The sequence below is a fragment of the Leptinotarsa decemlineata genome, unplaced genomic scaffold (genome assembly GCF_025532065.1).
Source record: "Leptinotarsa decemlineata unplaced genomic scaffold, Ldec_3_MD MMD2_tig00026361_RagTag_RagTag, whole genome shotgun sequence".
In the NCBI taxonomy this organism is placed as follows: domain Eukaryota; kingdom Metazoa; phylum Arthropoda; class Insecta; order Coleoptera; family Chrysomelidae; genus Leptinotarsa; species Leptinotarsa decemlineata.
The window spans coordinates 2,941,936-2,963,579 of record NW_027412704.1 but is presented as its reverse complement, the minus strand read 5'-3'; the positions used below and the strand labels follow the sequence as shown (position 1 = coordinate 2,963,579).

The following is a 21,644-nucleotide window of genomic DNA, read 5'->3' as shown; positions in this document are numbered from 1 at the left end:
TCCAAGTGGTTTCCAAAAATATAGTGTGATATTGATCTAAAAGTTTTCAAAATCTTTCGATTTTTGTTTATGTACTCTGTAACTTTGCTGACTACGAAATGAAGAAAAAACTGATTTGACTGCTACAACAAACACACAGTGATGAACTTATTCTTTTCGATTACATGCAGATCAGAACTCTTTAGTACAGTAAACCATTTGTACTAAAACTAGTCTAGTGGTTCAGAGAGCTTACATGTAATCTCACCAGGAGAGTAGCTGGCTCCATAACCAATCAGAAATTCTTGAAATTTCAAATTATATTGCTCAGCACGCAAGTAGCTCCAGTGCTCTTCAAGACCAGAAATTCATACCAGTAGGGTATATATTTTATGACTATGAAAATACATTGGTTTAGCATTATTTCATACTCATCATTCTGAGAAAACTAGTGTGTTCAAATCAATGGAGAATAATCAGATCCTTGGCAATCATTAGGAGCAAGTGTCCTGCGGCCAGATTGTCTGCTTTATAACAAATGCACATTGCAATAACGAATCAATGTCATATTTGTAATCTACGTTGATTTCTCGAAAACTTTTGATTGGAAAGATCATGAATTCTGTTGGGAAAAGCTGAGCCGTTTTGATTAATCCACAGATATCATCCTGTTCTTCAAATCATATGTTTAAGAACGACAACAGATTGTGTTTTATAATGGCCATCATTCAAATCCAAATGTGTCAACTTCTGGAGTCCCTCAAGGCTTCGATCTAGGGCCTTTACGTTTGTTGTTGTTTATGAATGATTTAATTGATGATTTAGATACTGGTGCATTGCTATATGCAGATGAATTAAAATTTCATCTACCGATATTTCACTTGACCGATTGTAACTTGAAAATAACCTGAATGTGGTACATAGTTCATGCTTAGCTAATAATGTATGACTCAATGTATCTAAATTTAAAACTGATGTATACAAGGAAATGAATCTTTGAATTCTTATACCTGAATGGAACTGCCTTATTACGAGATTTGGGCACATCGATCTTAAACTTTCAGGGGCATCTAGGATGTATGGTTTCATAGTGCACAATTACAGAAAGTTTACTCACATTGTTGCCTTGAAGACTGCTCCACACATTATCCGGATCAAACATGCAGAAAAAGTTACTCAAATAATTGGCTTTTGTAGTTGACAGAATACCAGTTGATGACGGACAGATTCAACTTTAAAAGCTTGGAGTTTAGAAGGTGGACACCATCTAATTCCTTGCTAGGTTCATAATTTTATTGACCTGTCCTGATCTACCAAGCCAACTAAATTTCAAGGTACCAGGCAGAAACAATTTCACCTTTCTATAACTCCCGACAAAGAAGCAATGTCCTTATGAAGTCATCAATCAGCATACTGTATAATCATTTTAACAAACTTTGTAGCCCTTGTGAGTTATTCTGGAATAGCTTGAAACCAATTAAACATGTAATAGTTCACTTGTTTTTCTTCCACTGTAGTTATTTATTTTTGTAGTAGCATTCTTATTTCCCTTCAACTTTTGTTATTCGAATATTGCTCTGTAAGGGTATTTTTTTCATAATAACAATAGTTGTATGTTTGAGGTCATTTCAAAAGTGTTCTCCGTGTTGATGTCATGTGTTTTTGTAACTCTATATCTCAATATAATATCACCTCTCCACAAAACTTTTGAAACAATTTAATATATTGCCAAGAGGGCATTATTGGTAAAGGAATATAGGAAATTGCGAGAGGTATGCATCACCCTTAGGGAATTATTATAAAAACATCAATAGAGATCATTAAATTTTTATTCATGTACAATGTAAAGAGCGAATTACATTAACTTGAGGTGCACAGGTACTATTACTAGATAAGGCTAATTTTTAACGTAGCGGGTTCTGAGCCCGCCCATTAAACACTCTTGAGAGCGAATCGACACAATTGTTCAACAAGGCGATCTACCTTACAACTGACAATTTATCATTCATCAACTTTAAGAAAATAGCTACTATTTTTTCATATAAAAATCTCTAAGATGGTTTCAGTTGGAAGGAGACGGGTTTGGTGAAACGATCTGTGCAGTTTCCTGATCAAATCGATATAGCGGTCTATAATATTGTCCACGCAACTTTATGTACATTAACAATTAATTAACAATACACTTTGAACATACACGATCTACTTCTTATTAATATTGACTAAAATTCACAGAAATACTGTCATTTCAAACATTTCTTCATTTTATGAAGGAGTGTTGTTTTGCCAAACTTACCAGAAAAGCGTTATTGAACCATATGAACTATATAATATGAACAAATGGTAAATTGGTTGAGTCTTCATTTCGTAAATTATATATAGAATTGTATAAAACTAATTAAGTTGAGTTTGGGGATCCTAAAGACAATGTAAAACTATACGTTTGAGACAAAGTCACTGGAATTAAACCACCTTTAAAAGTTAAGGTTCTCTACCTTTTTTTAGGGTGTACTTCACCAGAATTTTGAAGCAGTATTTTTCCCATTGCGACACCTTGTACCTCGAATTTTCAAAACTTAGCTGGGTTTTGAACCAAATCTAACAATAATGTATTTTTCAACAAGACAAGACATTTCATAGGCTATTTATTAATATATTATACCTATACAAAATTATTGTACTCAAGATGTTTTCATATAGATTTTAAACCACTGTTTATAGAGAAAAGAGTTGGTTGATAATGTTGAATATATTATTTGTGGCATCACAAACAAGTTGAGATGTGATAATCGTCACAGAAATAATGGATTACTTTCACTGCCTGTATCAATTAGTTTCAATTGTGACGTCCAGGTAATATCTTAGGTTAGAAACTTCAGCCGGCAAAGTTCCATTAGGTTACAAATCATAGTGATAATATATTTGTGAGAAATGATATACCAAATATCTTACCACCTTTCCAGTTTTCAAAACTACAGTGTTTTTCATACGTACTTGTCATTTGAAATTTTCAATTGTGAATGTGGCACTTTACAATGACATGTGACACTTTACAATGACATGTGACAAAAATGAACTGTCAAGTTGAACTTTTGACAGGATATACTGTCAAGGTCTCCCGATTCAAGAAGATGAAGACATCTGAAATTGGAAAATGACATTCAATTAAAGATTTGCACTTGTTTCATTTTGATTTCGTTACTGGATCTGAATTTTATTGTTGTATGTTTGAAGTAAAACATATTTTAAAAATTATCAGGCTTCAAAAACTGTCTACTGCATGATAAGTGAAGGTTGTTCCAAAACTAAACTTAGTATTTTAATGTCCTTATTCTCAATGAAACTAGCACAAAAAGCAGTTTATATAAATGGTGAAAACTCTTACTAGTTTTTGGATTCATCTTCTCTGCAAAATATTTCATGATCATGAATATAAATCCTATTCCAGCTGTGGAACGGGAATTATTATGATCATGTTATGATTATGAATATTTCTACTCTAATCGGATATTAACAAAAAAAATGTTCAAGTGCCTCAATCTACTGAGGTTGAAAAAACCCCAATTTATGAATTTTTTTTCGATTTGAAATCTGTTCAGTTAGAACTGATAGCGTTCACTTAAATGGCATTTTGTGAAGGTTACAGTGTAGTTTTCTTTATTGAAACTTTTAACCTAAGAGACCCAAGTTGTTACCATCGACATAAAAAAGAGGATGTCATGATTTGAAATACATATTTCTAGATAGTAGAGCCCTACTCTAGTTATGCTTGTCTCTGAAGAATATTCGGTCAGGGAGGGTGACAAATAGATATTATGTTGTCAAAAAACTGAATTGCTTGGCAAGTGATGGGATGTGATAATTTCATAAAAAAATATGCAACCCTGTTTATTATTATCATGGAATCGTTTGATGATGATTTGTTTGCATGAAAATAATTTTTTAATGCGGAAAAAATAATTTATTGAATGAATGAGTTATTTGAGCTTTACAATTTGTGAACCCACAACTACGTTTTGAGTCACCTCAAGAAAGTTGTAGATGAAAACATTTTAGCTTTTTATAAGATTCATCTTGTGAAAAATATGTTATTTCATTAACGGATATTGTTCTTTCAAAGACAAATTTAATTTCCTACAAAAGACCTTTTTTCTCAGGGTACAATTTTGTATGAAATAAAATATCTTCAACAAATAAGTTACTCATTCAATGGCATAGCCAAAAGCCTGTTTCAAAAGTGTACCTATTTATGTCTGACATATTCGAATGGGACACATTTTTGACTTGACCCTGCCTGCTCGAGAGCAACCGTAAACACGCTCCACAGATGCAAATCTAGGTAAAAATTCCAAGTCACGTTAAAAAATATATATACACCGACTCTCCATCTCTGATCTCCTTCATAGAACCGACTCCTTGAGCTGGATCTCCTCCCCGGGACTCGAGGCCGTCTCTACTATCTTCGGAACGTGCTTCCCGCCCTGGCCCATCGTGATCGGTTCGTCTTCTTCGTCGTCCTCGTCGATTGGCGTCAGCGCGTCCCCGTCGCCCATCTGAGGTTCTTCTTCGGGTATGAAACGTTTGAGAAGCGGCGCCATGAAGCTCGTGACAGCCGAGATGGCAAACAGCCCTCCCGCCACGTAGAAGGCCACGTCATAGGAGCCCGTCGCGTCGATCAAGGCACCGGCGATCGGCGAGCCTAAGATGGCGGCCGCGCCTCGGAAGAGGATCAATAGGCCGAACGCGTTTGTGAGCTTGTCGAGGCCCAGGAGGTCCACCAGGATGATTGAGGTTAGGGAGATGTAGCCGGCTGCGAATGGAGAAAATGGTCCTTAGTTTATTGAAAAGAAAAGCAGAAAAAAAGCAGAAACTCTCAGGGATTGATTCAAACATACACGGTGTATAAAAGCAGGCCCCCAAACAAAAGGAGGTGATTATGTAAATTACAACAAAAAAATCATGTTTCAACGCTCAATGCATTCTTTGAAAAATTCATAGTGAGACGAGAGGTAACTTCTCATTGTATGAATTGCATTCATAATTATGTCAAAGCTATTTTCCGTGTTTTCTGACCGTGTGAGGACTAACAGAAAATATATAGGTCAGACTAAGTGAGCCATTTTAACTCGTTTCAAAGAATATGCAGCATATATCCAATTTTGGAGACCGAATAAATCTAGAATCGCTCAGCTCGCCTTTGAGAACAAAATATAGGAATATTGACCTTCCCGGCTGACGTTGATACGTCAAGAAGATTACTTCGACCATGGCACTGAAGATGACTGCCGCAGTTGCAGTTGAAACGTTTGATGATTGTAACCAAAGAAGACCACGGCAAAACCCGGAACCAACCAAAACACGGCATGGAATGAATAAAAACTGTCTGAAATTGTTTAGATTAGTATTTCTCAAAGCGGGCGATAACGCCCCCTTTTGGGCGCTGGAGGCCTATAGGGGGGCACAGAGAAGATTGAGGCGTTGAAGCGGTTTAGGGTGGCGATGGCTAATTTAAAAATGTTTTTGCTTTTAACACAAACTTTACCGCTCCTTTAAGCTTAACGCGCGTTTTCTCGTGCAACACCATCTAGGGGACTAGACAGTAACTATAGTTGTCCGATAGTTGTCAAATTGTACAATAAATGGCGGTAAGCTTCAATGCGAAGCGAGAAGTTTCTAGTCTCCATTCTCGAAAGTACTAGGCCCGGCCCGCTGCCTCATATAATAACGCGCGCGCCATCCAGCCATTGATGTCATTCGACGATATTACGAAAACAAGTGAATTTAGTTAGACTAGCTAGGTAAAGTGCTATATGTGCGGTGTGGTGAATACTGTGACTGGTGTCATTAGCAATAGTCGATTCTTTACTTCGGCATTTTTGAAGACAAAATTATGTCGGAAGCAAAAGAGAAGAAACGGCAGTATAGCGCGTAATAAATAAAATATGGATTTATTGAAAATTCCACAAATCCATCTTCGACTATGTACCTTCTCTCAATCACTGCAATATATCATCAAAGCAGTCACTAAAATCCGAAACAGCTCTTTAAATGACAGATTATTTAATCAGCTTTGTGTTGCTAATGATGAAGATTTCAACCGATTGCTATTCCACACAGAAGTTGGTTGGTTATCAAGAGGTAACTGTCTCGACTCGATTTTACAATCTATTTGACTCTGTAAAAATTGCTCTTATACAAGAATAATATATGCAGACATGAGTTTCGCAATTTCCCTAGCTGGAAGAAGAACTCCACGTTAGATTAGTTTTAAAATTCAAATTGAAATGTTTGTTTTAATAACATGAATAAAAGTTTTCCTAATATTACAAAATGTTGTTTTACATTACCCTTATCAGAAAGTCATATTTTCACATGACACACATAATTTAAATAATAAAATAATGACTGCAATTGTGATTCTTAAGATGTAGTAAAATAAAAAAAATGGGGGGGCGTTAGAAAATAATTAATTCTCGAAGTGGGCGGTAGACAAAATAAGTTTGAGAACCTCTGGTTTAGATCGTTATTGGATGCTTTCGAAAGTTTGGAAAGCAGTAAAGTTGGAAATTAGTCTTCTGGGAAACACTGCAGCCTCACGGTCTTCTATAAAGAAAATTTAATACCTGGACAAATCTTACTATTTTCCATTGCCTATTTTTTTGTATGGCCAAAATTTCAAAGCAGCCTTCAGAGAAAATGACTGTATTTCCCACAAAAAATGTATTGAAAAAGGTTTGGTTGAAAATTGATAAAAACACACTTTCTTCCTGTTGACGTCATCAACTCCCAAACGTTTTTTTCTCGAGATTTACTGGAAGCAATTTTGAAACAGGATTTGACAAACTGTGAAAGAAGATATCACTCAACTCGTAAACCCAATAAATATTTGAGAGTCAAGTCCACCCCTCTGAAGTCCCACCCAAAGGGGTGGAAATAAAGACGAAAATTCGATAAGCCTGGGCAGTTTTTTCTCAACGCTATTTGAAATCGCCGTTGTTTTTTTTTCATTGCCCCTCCACCTATCTATGAAGTCCCACGTTGGTTGCCACAAATCGTAAGCTCATAAAACATCAATCACTGCAATGTTTCATTCAATAATTTGCAAATAAAAAGCAAATTTTGAAATGATATTTTGGCAAACCAGTAGATAGAGATTTTCATAAAATTAAATTCAAGTGACAGAAAATCAATACTTACACACAGCAATCCCAAAAAATATTGCGATAACGACGTACAACTCATAGGTGTTGCATAGCGGGGTCAGTGTAACTGAGATCGTAGATATAATCAGGCAGATATTATTGACAAACAACGCGTTCACTTGGGGAAAATCTGCGAAGTATCCACAAGCTATACGTCCTACCGTATTTGTAATACCAATAATGGATATCAGGAATGAAGCCTGTGGAGCAGCAATTCCCTGTAAAATCGAGAGGAAATGAAGGTTTATAATAAGTACACAAAAAGTTTAATATTCATACAATTTGAAATGAGTTTTCAGTAATATTTGGACTGAATATAAAAAAACCAAAATCAGAATGATTTATTCTTTGGTGTTATATTGGTACTGTTATTGATATAAACAAATGAATTGCAAAAGGTCGATATCGTCAGTAGTTCACAAATTTTCGAATATAATCTGATCTGATTGAATTTTTCATCACATATCAATATTACAAGTATCATTAAACGTATACAATCTTTCTTAACGTGGATTTATGCAGCATCAACTTTCATCTCCGTGTTCTGTGGTTTCAGTCATCAAAACCACAGAACATGTAGGTGTTATGTGACAAATACTTCAATTTTCACTGTGGGAAGTCAATTATTCCTAGTGAAAGTGTAAATTGTAGCATGCGCAAGTGCAATAGCAAAGCATAATGTATTATGTTTCATATGCATTATTATGTGTGATTAAAATGAGAGCACCTTTTGCTGCTTGAAAGAAGACATCTTGGTAAATGCAAATGAAACAACTGACCTTCATGAATAAACAATCAAATCGTAGGTGTTTGGTTCAACTGGTTATCTACATAACCTTTGAAAAGAAAATTAAATGATCTTATGTTTTTGTTGATTGACTCACTATTTAACTTGAATTAGAAGACTAACCAGGAGTGACTAAACAACCACAGAACAATGAAAATATAGAAACATTGCTTGAAATGTACGAATTTTGTTGCTTAGGTTAGAAACATTAATTCAAGCAGCAGAGTTTTTTGACTTTACAGTTATATCATAAAATATATAAAAAATAGAATTCGAATGAAAAAAGATGTGTCTTCTTTCACATCCTTCATATTCCTCGATGAATTTTCAAACCTCAGCTGACTGTATCATGTTAATGCAAATGTATTCAACTTATATTTGAATACATTTATATCTATCACATTGTTTAATACTGTTCTAAAATTTTATCTTTGAGAAAGCTCACACAATTATAATACAATTACACATTGAAGATGTAGAAAAAATTTGTTGAGCTTGATCAATATTATATTTATAACGATATAGATGTGAAATGCATACTTACAGCTGCTTTGGCGCAATCCACTATGTAAACGAAAGGAACATAAAGACCGGCCATTCCGAAAAAATTTGAAACTCCTATAAGCATGAACACAGGGTTTTTCAACAAACTGACATCTAACATTTGAGCAAGAGCAGACGTAAAGCTCTCTGGCAGGACAAGACAAGGGCATATATCACCAGCTGTAAACAAAAAAATCTATTAAAAAATGGATTGGTTTTTTATGCAACACTAATAATAGGTGGTGAATTATTTTAAAAAAAACTCGATGAAATGTATCAGTAGGATGGGCATTTATTTTCTACAGTCACGTTACGAAGAAAGATTTTATGGCTTAGAGTCTGGAAAACTCATTAGAATTACTAAAATGAATGATTTAGGAAATACTCATATCTGAAGTAAGATAAGGTGTTGCTCTTTTAATATTTCTATTCAATATCTCAGTGGAAGGTGCAATAACCACCAAAATGAAAACGGCAAACGACCATGCAAATGACTTGGAGCTGATAACTAGAAACCTAAGCGTTTTGAAAAAAAAAACTATCAAAGATATACAAGAGAGCAAGCAAAATAGATACAAATAAAATGAAAACGAAATACCTATCTTATTTGTTCCAGCTAACACAAGTGAAATAATGATGGGAGAAATACTATACTAGAGAATCGACAACGTATATTCGTTAGGTCTGAAAAAAAGTTATTTCAAACAGTTTTTGAACTCATTGGATCTACAACTGAAGGTTGGATAGCTTCGTAATTTGAATCCATCACGGCTGTGCAACCGCACGCGATTAGTCATTAAAATAATACTGGAAAACGTTGTCGAAGCAAGCATTTTAAATGGCACTCAGATTGGCATTTGCAATGACTTTCGATAAGTCATAAGGTCAAACAATGTCGAGTGGGCAAACCATCCAGTTTGTTTGTGTTAGCTAAACATAGACTAACAAAAAAATATCGTTCACAGTATAACGTCGAGTGATTAATATTATTTGTCATTGTTCTGACACACACTCAATTTGAGTTAGTCATTTTCTGACCTAAAATTCCCTAAAAATAATTTATGTGGCAAAACAATGTTTGCCGGGTCAGCTAATAATTTTATAAAAAGCCCACTGACATATAGACCTAGAAGAAGAGGCTAGAAGCAACTGAGTGCTTGAAGAAACTAGGAGTAAGAATTTGTAGAGACAAGAGATAGATAGAGAAATGTAGGAAGAATGGAGAAAGATAGATAGATTTATTGGGTCATATCATGTGAATATGTAGGATATGACAGAAAAAGGTTTACAAGACATTACCAGCAATTAAAACGATAAAAATATAAAATTCATGATGTCGAATATTGCGCTAACATATAAATTAAATAAAACAGATAGTAGGGATGACTAATTCTCAAAATTACTCGCAAATAAGTGTAATGTGGACTGATTTCCCTTATGAAACGAATCAAAAGAAGTCCACAAAGGGCTAGAATGGCTAATATAGAGCGCAAAATCCTTCTTTGAAACGTATATGCGAATGCAATGCTTTCGAGCTCGGATTCATCTAACTGCACTTTGCGGTGAAATCCACAGAGAGATAGAAAACGATTCCCTGTTTAGTGTGGGTAGTATACCGAAACTGTTCTTTATAACAGACATAGATGGCGTATTCTAGTCCCATTCAAGAAATTACGGATTAATCTTATCTTAATACCTACGTGTTCCTTCATCATCTGTGTTTTTCATCTGAGGCAGACTTAAGATGCTCTGCCTGTAGTTCGTCAACGATTTCTGCGATTTGAATTCTGGAAGATGTACGATCGAACCCGAATAGAAAATATCCTTCCTAGATAAAGGGCGTACCATCAGCGGTTTTTCTTTCCTACTCGAGATCGAGAGTTTGGAAGTGTAAGCTAAACTTTCCACGTCGGCCTGAAACAAATATCATTTTAATTTTCAATGAAAACCACACATGTAATTACAGAAAATGTATGACTTTTTTCAACATTTGAAGTAACAGCGTTGATAAATGGTCTTCAATATTAAAATAATGAAGTAGAATTGCATTGCCAGTAGCACAAGGGTGATGTTCAATCGATAGAGTGAGTTAAAACGAATATGAAACTGCTATAATTACTCAGGAACGGCTAATCCGATAGATAATTGAAATGCCTTCTAAACGCTTATCACAAAACATGCCTATTCCATTCGAAAAAAAGTTGCTAGAGGCTTTTTTGCTACTATTAATAAAAGCAGAACACAAGACGTTTCTCTTTTCCGCGTCTTTCCGACGTGAACATATTATGGTACATTGCACATAGAAGAGACGTAGCGCGAGCGGCCGTGATATTCGAGAATTCTGAACAATTTGCAGTTTTGCTTGCCAAAAGATTCAGATAGGAATATGTCTTTTGAATTGTGCAACCTCCGGTGAAGATGTGCATCCGCAGCTAACATTTATACATCCCCAGAAGCAATGAAGTTCGCGTATCAGCTAGTTGAGTATTGGAATAAAAACAACTACACTGTAGATAAAAAACATATTTATATAGCCTGGCTGCACGTTATGTCAAATATGAAGGTTTCGTCGAACAAAATTAAGTGGAAGACATTAAGCGATATGTCGCAAACTACTTGCTCAGAGAAGTTCAGGAATTAAATTTGGAATGAGTGCGAGTATCGAACATGTGTTTCATCTTGGCATCCTGACAAAGTGAAACTGAATGGAAGAGACATTCCATAGAGTGGCTATATATCACTCGGTCTCAAATTTAATAGTTATATCGGACGTGAATGTGTACAAAATAAATCACAAACGGTTAGCATTATCGAACTTTACGAATCACAATTTGAAAATCAGCGTTTATGGTTGATTTTCTTCAATATTGTCAAGTTGAAGTCATTTTATGTAGGAGGCAATTTTTTTCTCAGATTTTCTGTTTAAATACATTTCAGTTGATGTTTCCGTTATTCATCAATTGTTTTTGACAACCTCATATTCATTATACAACCTCTATTAACCGAGTTGACAAATTTTTAAGTTGAATACTCCTCCCTTCAAGGTTAAAGGGATGGGGAGTTCAAAAGTACATGATCAAATTGCAATTTCAAAGTGAAAATCAACATGTCTCTCCGAGAGATAAATAATATCAAAGATTACAGGAGAATATATGGCAAATACCCAACAAAGAACCTTTACAAATTGGTACACGGAACAAGACTTTTGGAATGAGTATCATGAAACGATGGGGTGAAGACGCAAGAGGTCCATGAGATATCAGTCATTTCTGGTTACTTGGACGAAATGGTTCTCAAAGAGGAAAACACGAATACGCTGTTTGAATCACAATAAATGAGTTTTACCCACCTCACTATTATTATTTCTACTCAGGAACGACCCGGTCGAATCATTCCTCCTCCTCCTCATGTCCCCATTCGAATTGCCCACGCTTCCTCGAGAAGAAGCCCTTATGGGATTCAGAGTAGGTTTGAACCTCTCCCCGAACGATGTTTTTCTTATCCTATCGAAAGTCGGCACAGATCCGTTCTTGGGCAAACCTTGGACATGCGTTGTGAACGCCGGTTGACTAGCGTTTCTCGGCATCGCCTTAGCGTTCTGACTAAACTCGTTGCTGTTCTCCGAATCCTTCCTCACCCTTCCTTCTTGCTGGATGATCTCCACCCTGGGATTCTTCACGCCTTTGATCTCGGTTATGCTACCTCTTGGACTGGGTGTGCCTGAACTGCCGCTTTGTTCGGTGACTCTAGCTTCGGTGATGGTGGGAAGGGTGGGGACCGTCGGTATCGGGTTCACGGGGGTTCCGGGAGCGAGTTGGTCAAGGTTCAAGCTGGAGTGGACGCCTGGGTCGATGTTCAGAGGTTGCTTCATCCTTTTTTCCATCGTTCCGTCTGGCAGTTGCACCATGAAGTAAGACCCGCCTATGCTACCTGAAATATTTTGATGCTGGTATGATTTATTTCTGAGGCAAGTTTCCACGAGTTCGGTTGGTACCTGATATCTTGAACTGGAGTGATATCAGGAAAATGGCTTTATAATGGAATATTACTTCAACGTACTACGTCAAATTTTCGTTACAACGAAATCTTTCAGATGAGTTAGTGAAAGTAATGTATTTCGCTGTCATGATGATTTGACGTAGAAATAAGACATTGTTAAAACGTACGCATGCAATACTACCTCTCTCCATCTGCAGCTTGCGTTCCTCAGCCATCCTCTGCAGCAGCGGCGTTTCTCCGGTCTCTTTAGGGTACTCCAGGGGTCGCATCAGTGCCCCGAACAGGACGCAATTGAGTATGAACCCGGCCAGAATGAGGTTCGCCCCCCTCCAGCCGTAATTGTCCAGCAGAATAGTCGCCAAAGGAGCGAACGCGAACGTACCCACCCCCGAGCCGCAAACCGCGATCCCCGTCGCCAGCGACCTCTTCGTTTCGAAGTAGTACCCAACGCACACCACCGCCGGCAAGTAGATTAACCCGAATCCCACGCCCCCCATGAACCCGTAAGTCAGCATCAGCCAGTTGACGGTTGGACTGAAGGTCGAGAGGACGAAGGCAGCCGTCGCGATGATGCTGCCTGAGACGCAGACGGCGCGACACCCGAACTTGTTCGTCAGAGCGCTCACCAGGGGACCCGCACTCAAGTACATGCCGGAGAGGAGGGATCCGACCCAGGCGGTCTTCCCTTTGGTCTCGCCGTAGGAGGTCACTATGTCCGAGAGGAAGACGCCAAAGGTGTAGGCGATACCGTCGACGATCAGGTTGCACATGAACGAAGCGAAGACCACCACCCAGCCGTAGCCGCCGTCAGGGGGCGGCGGCAGGTCGTGGTAGTCGCAGTACTCATCTTCATCGTCGTCTTCTTGTTGTTCCGCAGTTAGGCGGGCCGCTTCTTCGCACGCTACCTCGCTGTCGGTCTGGAAAGAAATAGAATGTCAGTGACAGGTCATCAGATATTTATTCTTAAGAACAGTAACGCAACTCAACAGCAATAAATTTATCACAACACCGGCAGCATTAAACATAACCTAGGAAGGGTGGTATATTCCCAGCTCTGCTATGAATCGGACTGGAAATATATTTACCTATTCTGGTAAAACTTTATATAGAGGCTAGTTTTGCGTGAAACTGTGTATCATATGATTGACAGTAAGGGTGGTATATGTATCCGAAGGATAGTGGACGGACAAATCAGACAGGATGCTTGAAGTGCAACCCTTCGAACAACCAGTAGTATGCCCAACAATCCATATTCTTCAATATCGAAGGAGCAGTTAACAATGCACTACCTGCATTCATTATTATTATTCAATAATATCAAGATTGCTAGGAGTTGCACACTGCCGGGGTACTATTCCCCTTCTGTGCTGACAGTTTGCTTGCTTGACAGGAGAAAAGTCTACAAAATCATAAGGATGTTGTTGGTTCAATGGATGTGGTACCTCCAAGGATTGTCCTGAGGATTATGTTGGACTGCCATGCTGCAAGTTCATGAGCCATTGATCGTGAAAATGTGTGAGCTGGTGTGTAAAACAATGGACTGCCGTTTTAATAGGGGAACCCAAGCGGGGATTTTGGGATTTACCAAAGCGCGGCAGATTAATATATAGGGGGGTACCTTGTACCCAGTTAAATACCTAAACCAAATATGAGCCCCATATATAAGGCCGCCCGTGAAGGATAAAGGATCAGATTAGTAAAAAAAAATTGATCATCAGAAATTCTCGAGCGCGTCAGATTAATGTAAGGTGAGTTAATTACATGCTAAAAAGTGTATATTCCAGTAACCTGACAATTTGAGAGTTACGTAAAGAAAAGGGAGGGCAGCAAAGTTGTAAGAAAATAACGTCATTTCGACATTCTCGAGCGTAACTATTTTTTCTTTATTTTGAAGGAAATAATTCAAGGATAACGAAAAATATATAATCTGACGATTTCCGCAAGCCGAAATAACAAAAATTCGTCGATAAAGTGTAATGCGTGCAGCTGTGTGATAACTATATTTCCCTCTCCGCGTTTCTATTCCTCTTTCACTTTTTCTCTATGTATTACTCTCTCACTCCGTCCCCACTCGGAATTCTGTTGCCATGACGCCATCACAGCTGATAACAGAGACTCGTTCATGATGAAGATGATGATTAATTAATAAATTGATTATAGAGAATTAACTTTTTTTGATCATTTTTTAAGAATTATTTTCTTATAAATACAAGTATTCTACTTGACAAACATACGCTTATTTATTTGCATGCTATTTCCTGAGCTTTTCAATTATTTAAGTTCAATGATTAAAAAAAAATATTTTTTTGTCAGATTAGGCGAATCCCTCTAGATAATCGTCAGATTATGAGACAGCACGTCTTGAACATGAAGATGAACTATATATATCTTAATCTGACGCGCTTGAGTATTTCAAAATGGCGAATTTTTTTTGCACATTATAATAATGGCCGCGAGTTTGCATCAGATCGAAATCGTCAGATTATTGAATGAGAGCTTTTTTTGTTGTACTTAACACCCCCTTAGAAAATCTGACGCGCTCGATTAAATTTTTTTTCTTTTCACTTTTAACCCTTACGTACAACCACCCACATCATGCAAACGATCGGAATAACATACGAACATTATTTAAAATACGTAGAACATTGATGCTATCAATATCTGACGCCCTCGAGTATGTCCATGCAACAGTATTTTTTTACATATTTAAAAATCTATAGCCGAATGGTCATCATTTGGCAGTGTTTGTTGAGTTAGATTCAAGTCCTGATCCTGTCATTATTATACCATAGGTGTTGGACTAATAAATAATTGGTGAACAAAGGTTCGATATGGCTGTTGTAGGAGTAATGTTTAACAGACTCCTCGTATTCATAATAGACAGTACAACTGTATCACTTCATCAACGGAGACTTCGCCTTGTGAAAGTGATGCTGTGAGTTTGTTCTCAGCGTTTTTCATTGCAGCCATCTAAAGAACCAAGTCCATGATTACTTGATTCGTTATTTTTCATAATTTAATATTAAACTTATCATTTTGGATATTTGTTTTCAATTTAGGGTTAATTTTCGCAAATAGATCACAGAAACAGTAGTTCATTTCCTTTACAGTCACATTGGTATCTTGAGACTCTTGTAAGTAAAAATTTCAGTCAATTAAGAACTTTCCTCTTCATTTTACAAGGTCATAGTGAAGTTAGCGGTCAAGACCATACCCGGTCGAAACATTTTCCACTCTTTTCAAATCAAAATATGGGTTTTGGTCTGTCTGCAAAAGTGTTTTTGATCTTGATATGACCATCGAAGTAATGGTCAACGTCAATTCTGATTACACCAGACTGAAAAATTCTTTAACTTTTTTCTGATATTTTTTTACAAAAATACATTCCCCAAAAGTTATTCAGCTGTTGCCATACTATCGAGAAACCCGATTAAGAGATGAACTTCCTTGCTTGCTCATTTGATTCTGGCTCTGCTGTCTGGAGCAATTTGCCAGTCTTCGGTGATCCGATCATCACCCTTCCTGTGGCATTCTCCGAAACATCTCAAACTTTTGAGATGCACTTGTAGATATTGATCGTATCACGGCGAATAAAAGACGAACTTGAGCAAAGGCCTATTAACAAATTTATGAGTTTAGACACCCGGTTTCTCAAAATAAGCAAGTAATGTTCGGAGTATGCATTCGTTTCAATTTGTTAGACGAATTCAAACAAATGGACTCCAATCTATCGATCGTCCGGACCGAGAATAATTTGCTAATGATTATCAAGGTGAATGAATCGGATTCGTTTGAATATACGTGATTCGAGCTGAACGATTTGCTTTTTATTCATGAATCGTAAACAACTAGCGAGCTCCGGACTCTCGAATATCATTCGTAAATCACGTGAATATCCTGTACAAACGCGTGCATGACATTCTTTTGATACAGGAGAGTTAGATACTAGTACTTGATATCGTGGTGTTACTATGAGACGATCATTTTGATGATTTTTTTACTGGAATAGATTTCCAGTTTGAATTAACATAGCAGGCAGAATCTCTTGGAAGACAACGAGAACATTCAGAAGTTTGTTCAAACACAAGAATTTTTGTTCACCCATTTAGCAACCATTTCAGAGAAAATGTTTAACGATTAAAGCTGGAAAGTCGGGAAAAGCCACATCTCAAATAGTTGATGATAGCATCTGTGGGTAAACATAGATAAAACCCGCATTTCAGGTTTATGAATATGTATGCTCCTAATTGATTCAATGAATTCTCGTCAGGGTTGAGGTTTATTCAAGAACATGTCTCCTGGAAGCCATTATTTTTGAGATATCAAACTATCGAGTGATTCGACCCAATACTCTGTAATGAACACTGCATTTATTTCTACGTCAGAAGAAGTTGAAATTTCAACTGAAAGACGCGTACTAGAATACTTCGAATAGAGTTTAGCAATCCAATCCAAGGGACTTTTCCCTTGGATTTAGTTGTTGTCCATCTTCATCTCTGAAAGATCTTGTATGTGTGTATATCGACTAATGATTGATTCATTTACCAACAACGACTAGGTGACTCATGGTTCAGTTTTTGAACTCAACGTCAGCCGGTACGTCTTATTTGTTTCCAAAGGTTGTGTCACGGCTTCTTTATTAAATACGATAAACACACACACATATATAACGGTATTATTAATTAAACCAGTGATGACATTTCTCTAGGACGTCCAATCATAGACGTTCAAAAAGTCACAACGTTTGACGTGTAGACGTTGGACGCACCTTTAGTGTCTTCGCATCCACATCAAAGCCAGTAAGTTGGGACGAGTATATGTATCAGATAGGCTGAAATGTTCGTAGGATAACTCACAGATTGCGCTATTAGTACCAAATCCATATGATTTTCTGTCAATTCTAACCTTCAAAAGATACGTGTACAAATTTCACAGCTGTAGGATTATTATTTTGTGAGATAGAACGTTTTGGGTGAAGCAATATTTGTTAGTTTGAAGAAAATGGGTAGAAAGCAATTTTGTGTGTTGATAAAACATTGCTGCTTTTTGGCAAAAAAATACTGGACTTGATATATATATTATTCGAAAAATCAACCGTTGGGAAGTGGTTTGCTAGGTTTAAACGAGGTGACATAAACACAAAGGACGATGCACGCACAGTGGACGTCGCAAGGTGGCTGTTACCTAGGGAAACAAAAAGTCCACAAAATAATTTTGTATGACCGCAAAGTGAAGTTGATCGAGATAGTTGGGGCTCTAAAGATATAAAAGGAACGTGTTGAACATCGTGCATGAATATTTAGGTATGCGAAAGCCCTGTTTGAAGTGGAAAGAAATTAAGCGCTGGTAAAGGGGTAATCTTCAAAACTGAGTCATATTTTGAAGCTAAAGATACTGTCAAAACTCAAAAGGTTCCTGAAAAACCGGGTTATCATAACGAGTCGAACATGTACGGTGTTATGTTACGAGGCATTACGTTCTTGTTGACAATGAGATTTATTTTTGTGTCATATAACTCCATTAGGTTAATCTCTGGTTCTTCCTCGATATCAACGGTTTAGCGTTTTTTCATGTCATAGCAAGCTTTATGCTTATAAATTTTAGCGTAACAGAATTCGACCTTCATTTTTATTATTATATAGACTCATCGCAAATCATTTGATGAAAAAGCTGTACACTCAACTTAATAAAAATAAAAATAACGAGCAAACTATTCCTATCTTCTTTATCGCAATCTGAAAGTAAACACTGATATTCAATTCAAGGGTAGCATATCGGAGATTTGTAAGCTTATCGAGTGCCTCATGCAGTGAAATCTTCCTGCAACGTCAATCAACAGTTTATACAGAGTGTTTGTGAATTGATAATCTTTTTTATGTAGAGAGAGAGGTATGTGACTTTTATTTGTTATGCAATAACATACAGGGTGTTTATGTTGCTGAAACCTTTTGAATTAATTTACCTGAGACTGAATCTTCAGAGAAAGATACACTTGCATCCTAAGAATTCAGACAGTATCTGATTGCAGTAAGACGACTCAACAGATGATGAACCTACTTTCTTCTAGTGATGAGGCATATTGGGTAAAGGGAGAAATTAAACACAGTATCTGTAGAGCCTTTTGGGTAGAGAGATGAATTAAATACAGTATATTTTTATATAAACTTCTACCAATATGCTCCATCATTGTGCCCCATCTCCTAATATGCCCCATCTCCCAATATGTCCCATCTCCAAATATGTCCCATCTTCCAATATGCGCCATCTCCCAATAAGACGCATATGCCAATATGCCCCATCTCCCAATATGCCCATCTCCAAATATGTCACATCTCCCAATATGCGCCATCTCCCAATAAGACGCATATGCCAATATGCCCCATCTCCCAATATGCCCATCTCCCAAAAAGACCCATCTCCCAATATGCCCCATCTCCCAATAAACCCAATCTCCCAATAAGCCCCATCTCCCAATAAGTCCCACCTCCAAATAAGTCCCATCTTCCAATATGCTCCATATCCCAATAAACCCAATCTCCCAATAAGCCCCATACCCCGATGAGTCCCACCTCCAAATAAGTCCCATGTCCCAAGATGCCCCATCTCCCAATATGCCACAACGCCCAATAATCCCCATCTCTCAATATGCCTCACCTCCCAATAATCCACATATCCCAATATGCCCCATCTATCAATCTCCCAATAATCCGCATCTCCCAATATGCCTCATCTCCCAATATGCCCATCTCCCAAAAAGCGACAACTCCCAATAAGCCAAATCTGCCAATAAGCCCCATATCCCAATATGTCCCATCTCCCCAAATTGACCCATCTCCCATCATGCCTTATCTCCCAATATGACCCATCTCCGAATATGGTCGCATATGCCAATATGCCTCATCTCCCAATATGCCCATCTCCCAAAAAGCAACATCTCCCAATAAGCCCCATATCCCAATATGCCCCATGTCCCAATATGCCCATCTCCCAAAAAGCCCCATCTCCCAATAAGTCTCATCTCCAAATAAGTCCCATCTTCCAATATGCCCCATCTCCCAATATGTTCCATCTCCCAATAAGCCCCGTTTCCCAAAAAGCCCCCATCTCCCTCGTACCTGAAGAAAAGAAGGACTCTTTGACACGAAACACTACGCTGATGAAGAACTTGACTTTTTCATCCCTTAGAATTTTTTAGAAATAATGTTAATATTCAGCTATACATTCCTATATATTGGTTGAATGATGAAAGTAAATATAGTGAAAATGTGCATTAGTAGAAATCGATTTCAAGAGGAATTTTCATCTCTCAGATAACAATTGATTGGATATGACGGAAAATTTTTCAAAATTGGATCGTTTTTGGATGCACTGAAAAAGAAAAACTTGAAGAGGAGTATTTTTGAGCGCAATTTATCAATGTTGGCCTAGAAACATACATGGAAATTTAGAAGATTCATATGAGGACTTCGAGCTGGCCAATTTTGAGGTCCTGCACGTCTAATCTAGCGATTAGGGTGCTTGTAAGAGGCCGACTTGTAGGAGACGCGGCTCTTTGGAACACCCCCACTCCTCCACTTTTAGTCATTACGTATTTGACACCAATCAGACGCTACGGCGCGCACAGCGGGAAGAATATCGAAGAGATTCAGTTGAGAGATAGCAACGCGGTTGAATTATAAAAATAATGGTATAATAATAACAATGAATGAAAAATCGGATTGAAGAAAAAAACATGGCGACATTCAGTGCAGCGTTAAAGAAAGAAATATGTCTGCCATCAGGGTTTACAGGGTGTCTCAAAAATGCATCATTTAAGAATGTGTACAGGTTGTCTTTTTTTCTTAAAATGACTCAACGAATCACCTTCTGAAGTTTCGTATACCTATTGATTTATTCATGCTTTTTCTCACTATCATCTATTTCCAGTGAAATGGTTAGAAATTTTTGAAAAAATTATGTTTCATTCAAATTTTTAATAAAATTCTTCAATATATAAGAATAGTTTCAATCATTTTTACGTGTCTTCATTACCTTGAAACGAAAAAATAACTATCTCAGACATATCCAGCTCAAAAGTGTCGGAAAGCATTCGATTATTGTGTTGAAATATTTTTGAAACTACTCAAAAGATTCTAACGTGCTGTAACTGTATTGTTTCGAAACTCAACTAACATTCCTACGAAATTATGGCTCGATGAAAATAAAAGCAGTGAGATACTTCAAACGAAGAAAACGTTTGAAAATGTAAGCACGTTATATTTTTATTGAACGTTAACACACTGAAGTGTATAAACAACTATAAATTACGATCGTAATTCAAATTGAGCTTCATAAATTTTCATAAAACAAATTTTCATTGCCGTATTACATGAATAATAATGCAAATTTTCGACGAGATGAAAATTTCGATGGCAGCAATTGTCATATTGTGCGTCTCTGCACAAAACCAATCGAATTTCAATGTATATTCATATCATTTGATTGTCAACGAAAGAAGCTATCGAGCTCAATGGAATGTACAAGCATAGCGCTTTGTCGGGGTCGGCTCAGAACGGACATTTTGTTGAATCATGTAACTTTTAATTTTTCTCCTCAGCAACTTCTCTAATAGTGATTCTACGATTCTCCATAACAATTTTCTTCACTTTCTAAACATTTTCATCGGTTGTTGATGTGCTGGGACGGCCAGGGCGAGCGTCGTCATTCACATCTCGACCTTGTGTAAAAGGCTTGTACTACTCGTCAACAATTTTTGTGGCTCAGAGTACAGTCACCGTATGTCACTGTCAACATTTCAAGTATTTTGGAGCAAAACGTTTCTTACTTTCATGCCGGTCACTAACAAATTAAACATGCTAAACAGCTGAAACTGTTAAAATATGTTCGAGACGAATGAACCAACATAAAAAAAAATAAAAAATATTGCTAATCGAATATACGTAGGCTCGCGAATTTTGAACATTAACCTTATTGTTTTGTTTGTTTCCTTTCATTTTATGTAATAATTCGCACGTATATTCATCGCATATCAATCAATCTGTACCAGATTGACCAGAATGATTTTTGAAGGATGATAATCAGACTATACTGAGTGACAAAGAGAGGTAAACACCCATTTATATTGAAAATATTTCAAT

At 37.1% G+C, this 21,644-nt stretch overlaps 1 protein-coding gene across 3 annotated transcripts in view; it reads right to left on the bottom strand.

Moving 5' to 3' along the window:
* Positions 1-1,790: 1,790 nt before the first annotated feature.
* The window catches only part of LOC111517561 (monocarboxylate transporter 5), a 48,416-nt gene continuing 28,562 nt past the window's right edge, over positions 1,791-21,644 (bottom strand). For all 3 annotated transcript variants that reach the window (XM_023173771.2, XM_023173770.2, XM_023173773.2), the window contains exons 2-7: positions 12,689-13,424; positions 11,858-12,438; positions 10,209-10,422; positions 8,510-8,688; positions 7,174-7,396; positions 1,791-4,786 (exon numbers count right to left, since the gene is read on the bottom strand). In XM_023173771.2, the coding sequence (XP_023029539.1) occupies positions 4,377-4,786; positions 7,174-7,396; positions 8,510-8,688; positions 10,209-10,422; positions 11,858-12,438; positions 12,689-13,424 (2,343 nt within the window). In that variant the 3' untranslated portion in view covers positions 1,791-4,376. The remainder of the gene's footprint in view (positions 4,787-7,173; positions 7,397-8,509; positions 8,689-10,208; positions 10,423-11,857; positions 12,439-12,688; positions 13,425-21,644) is intronic.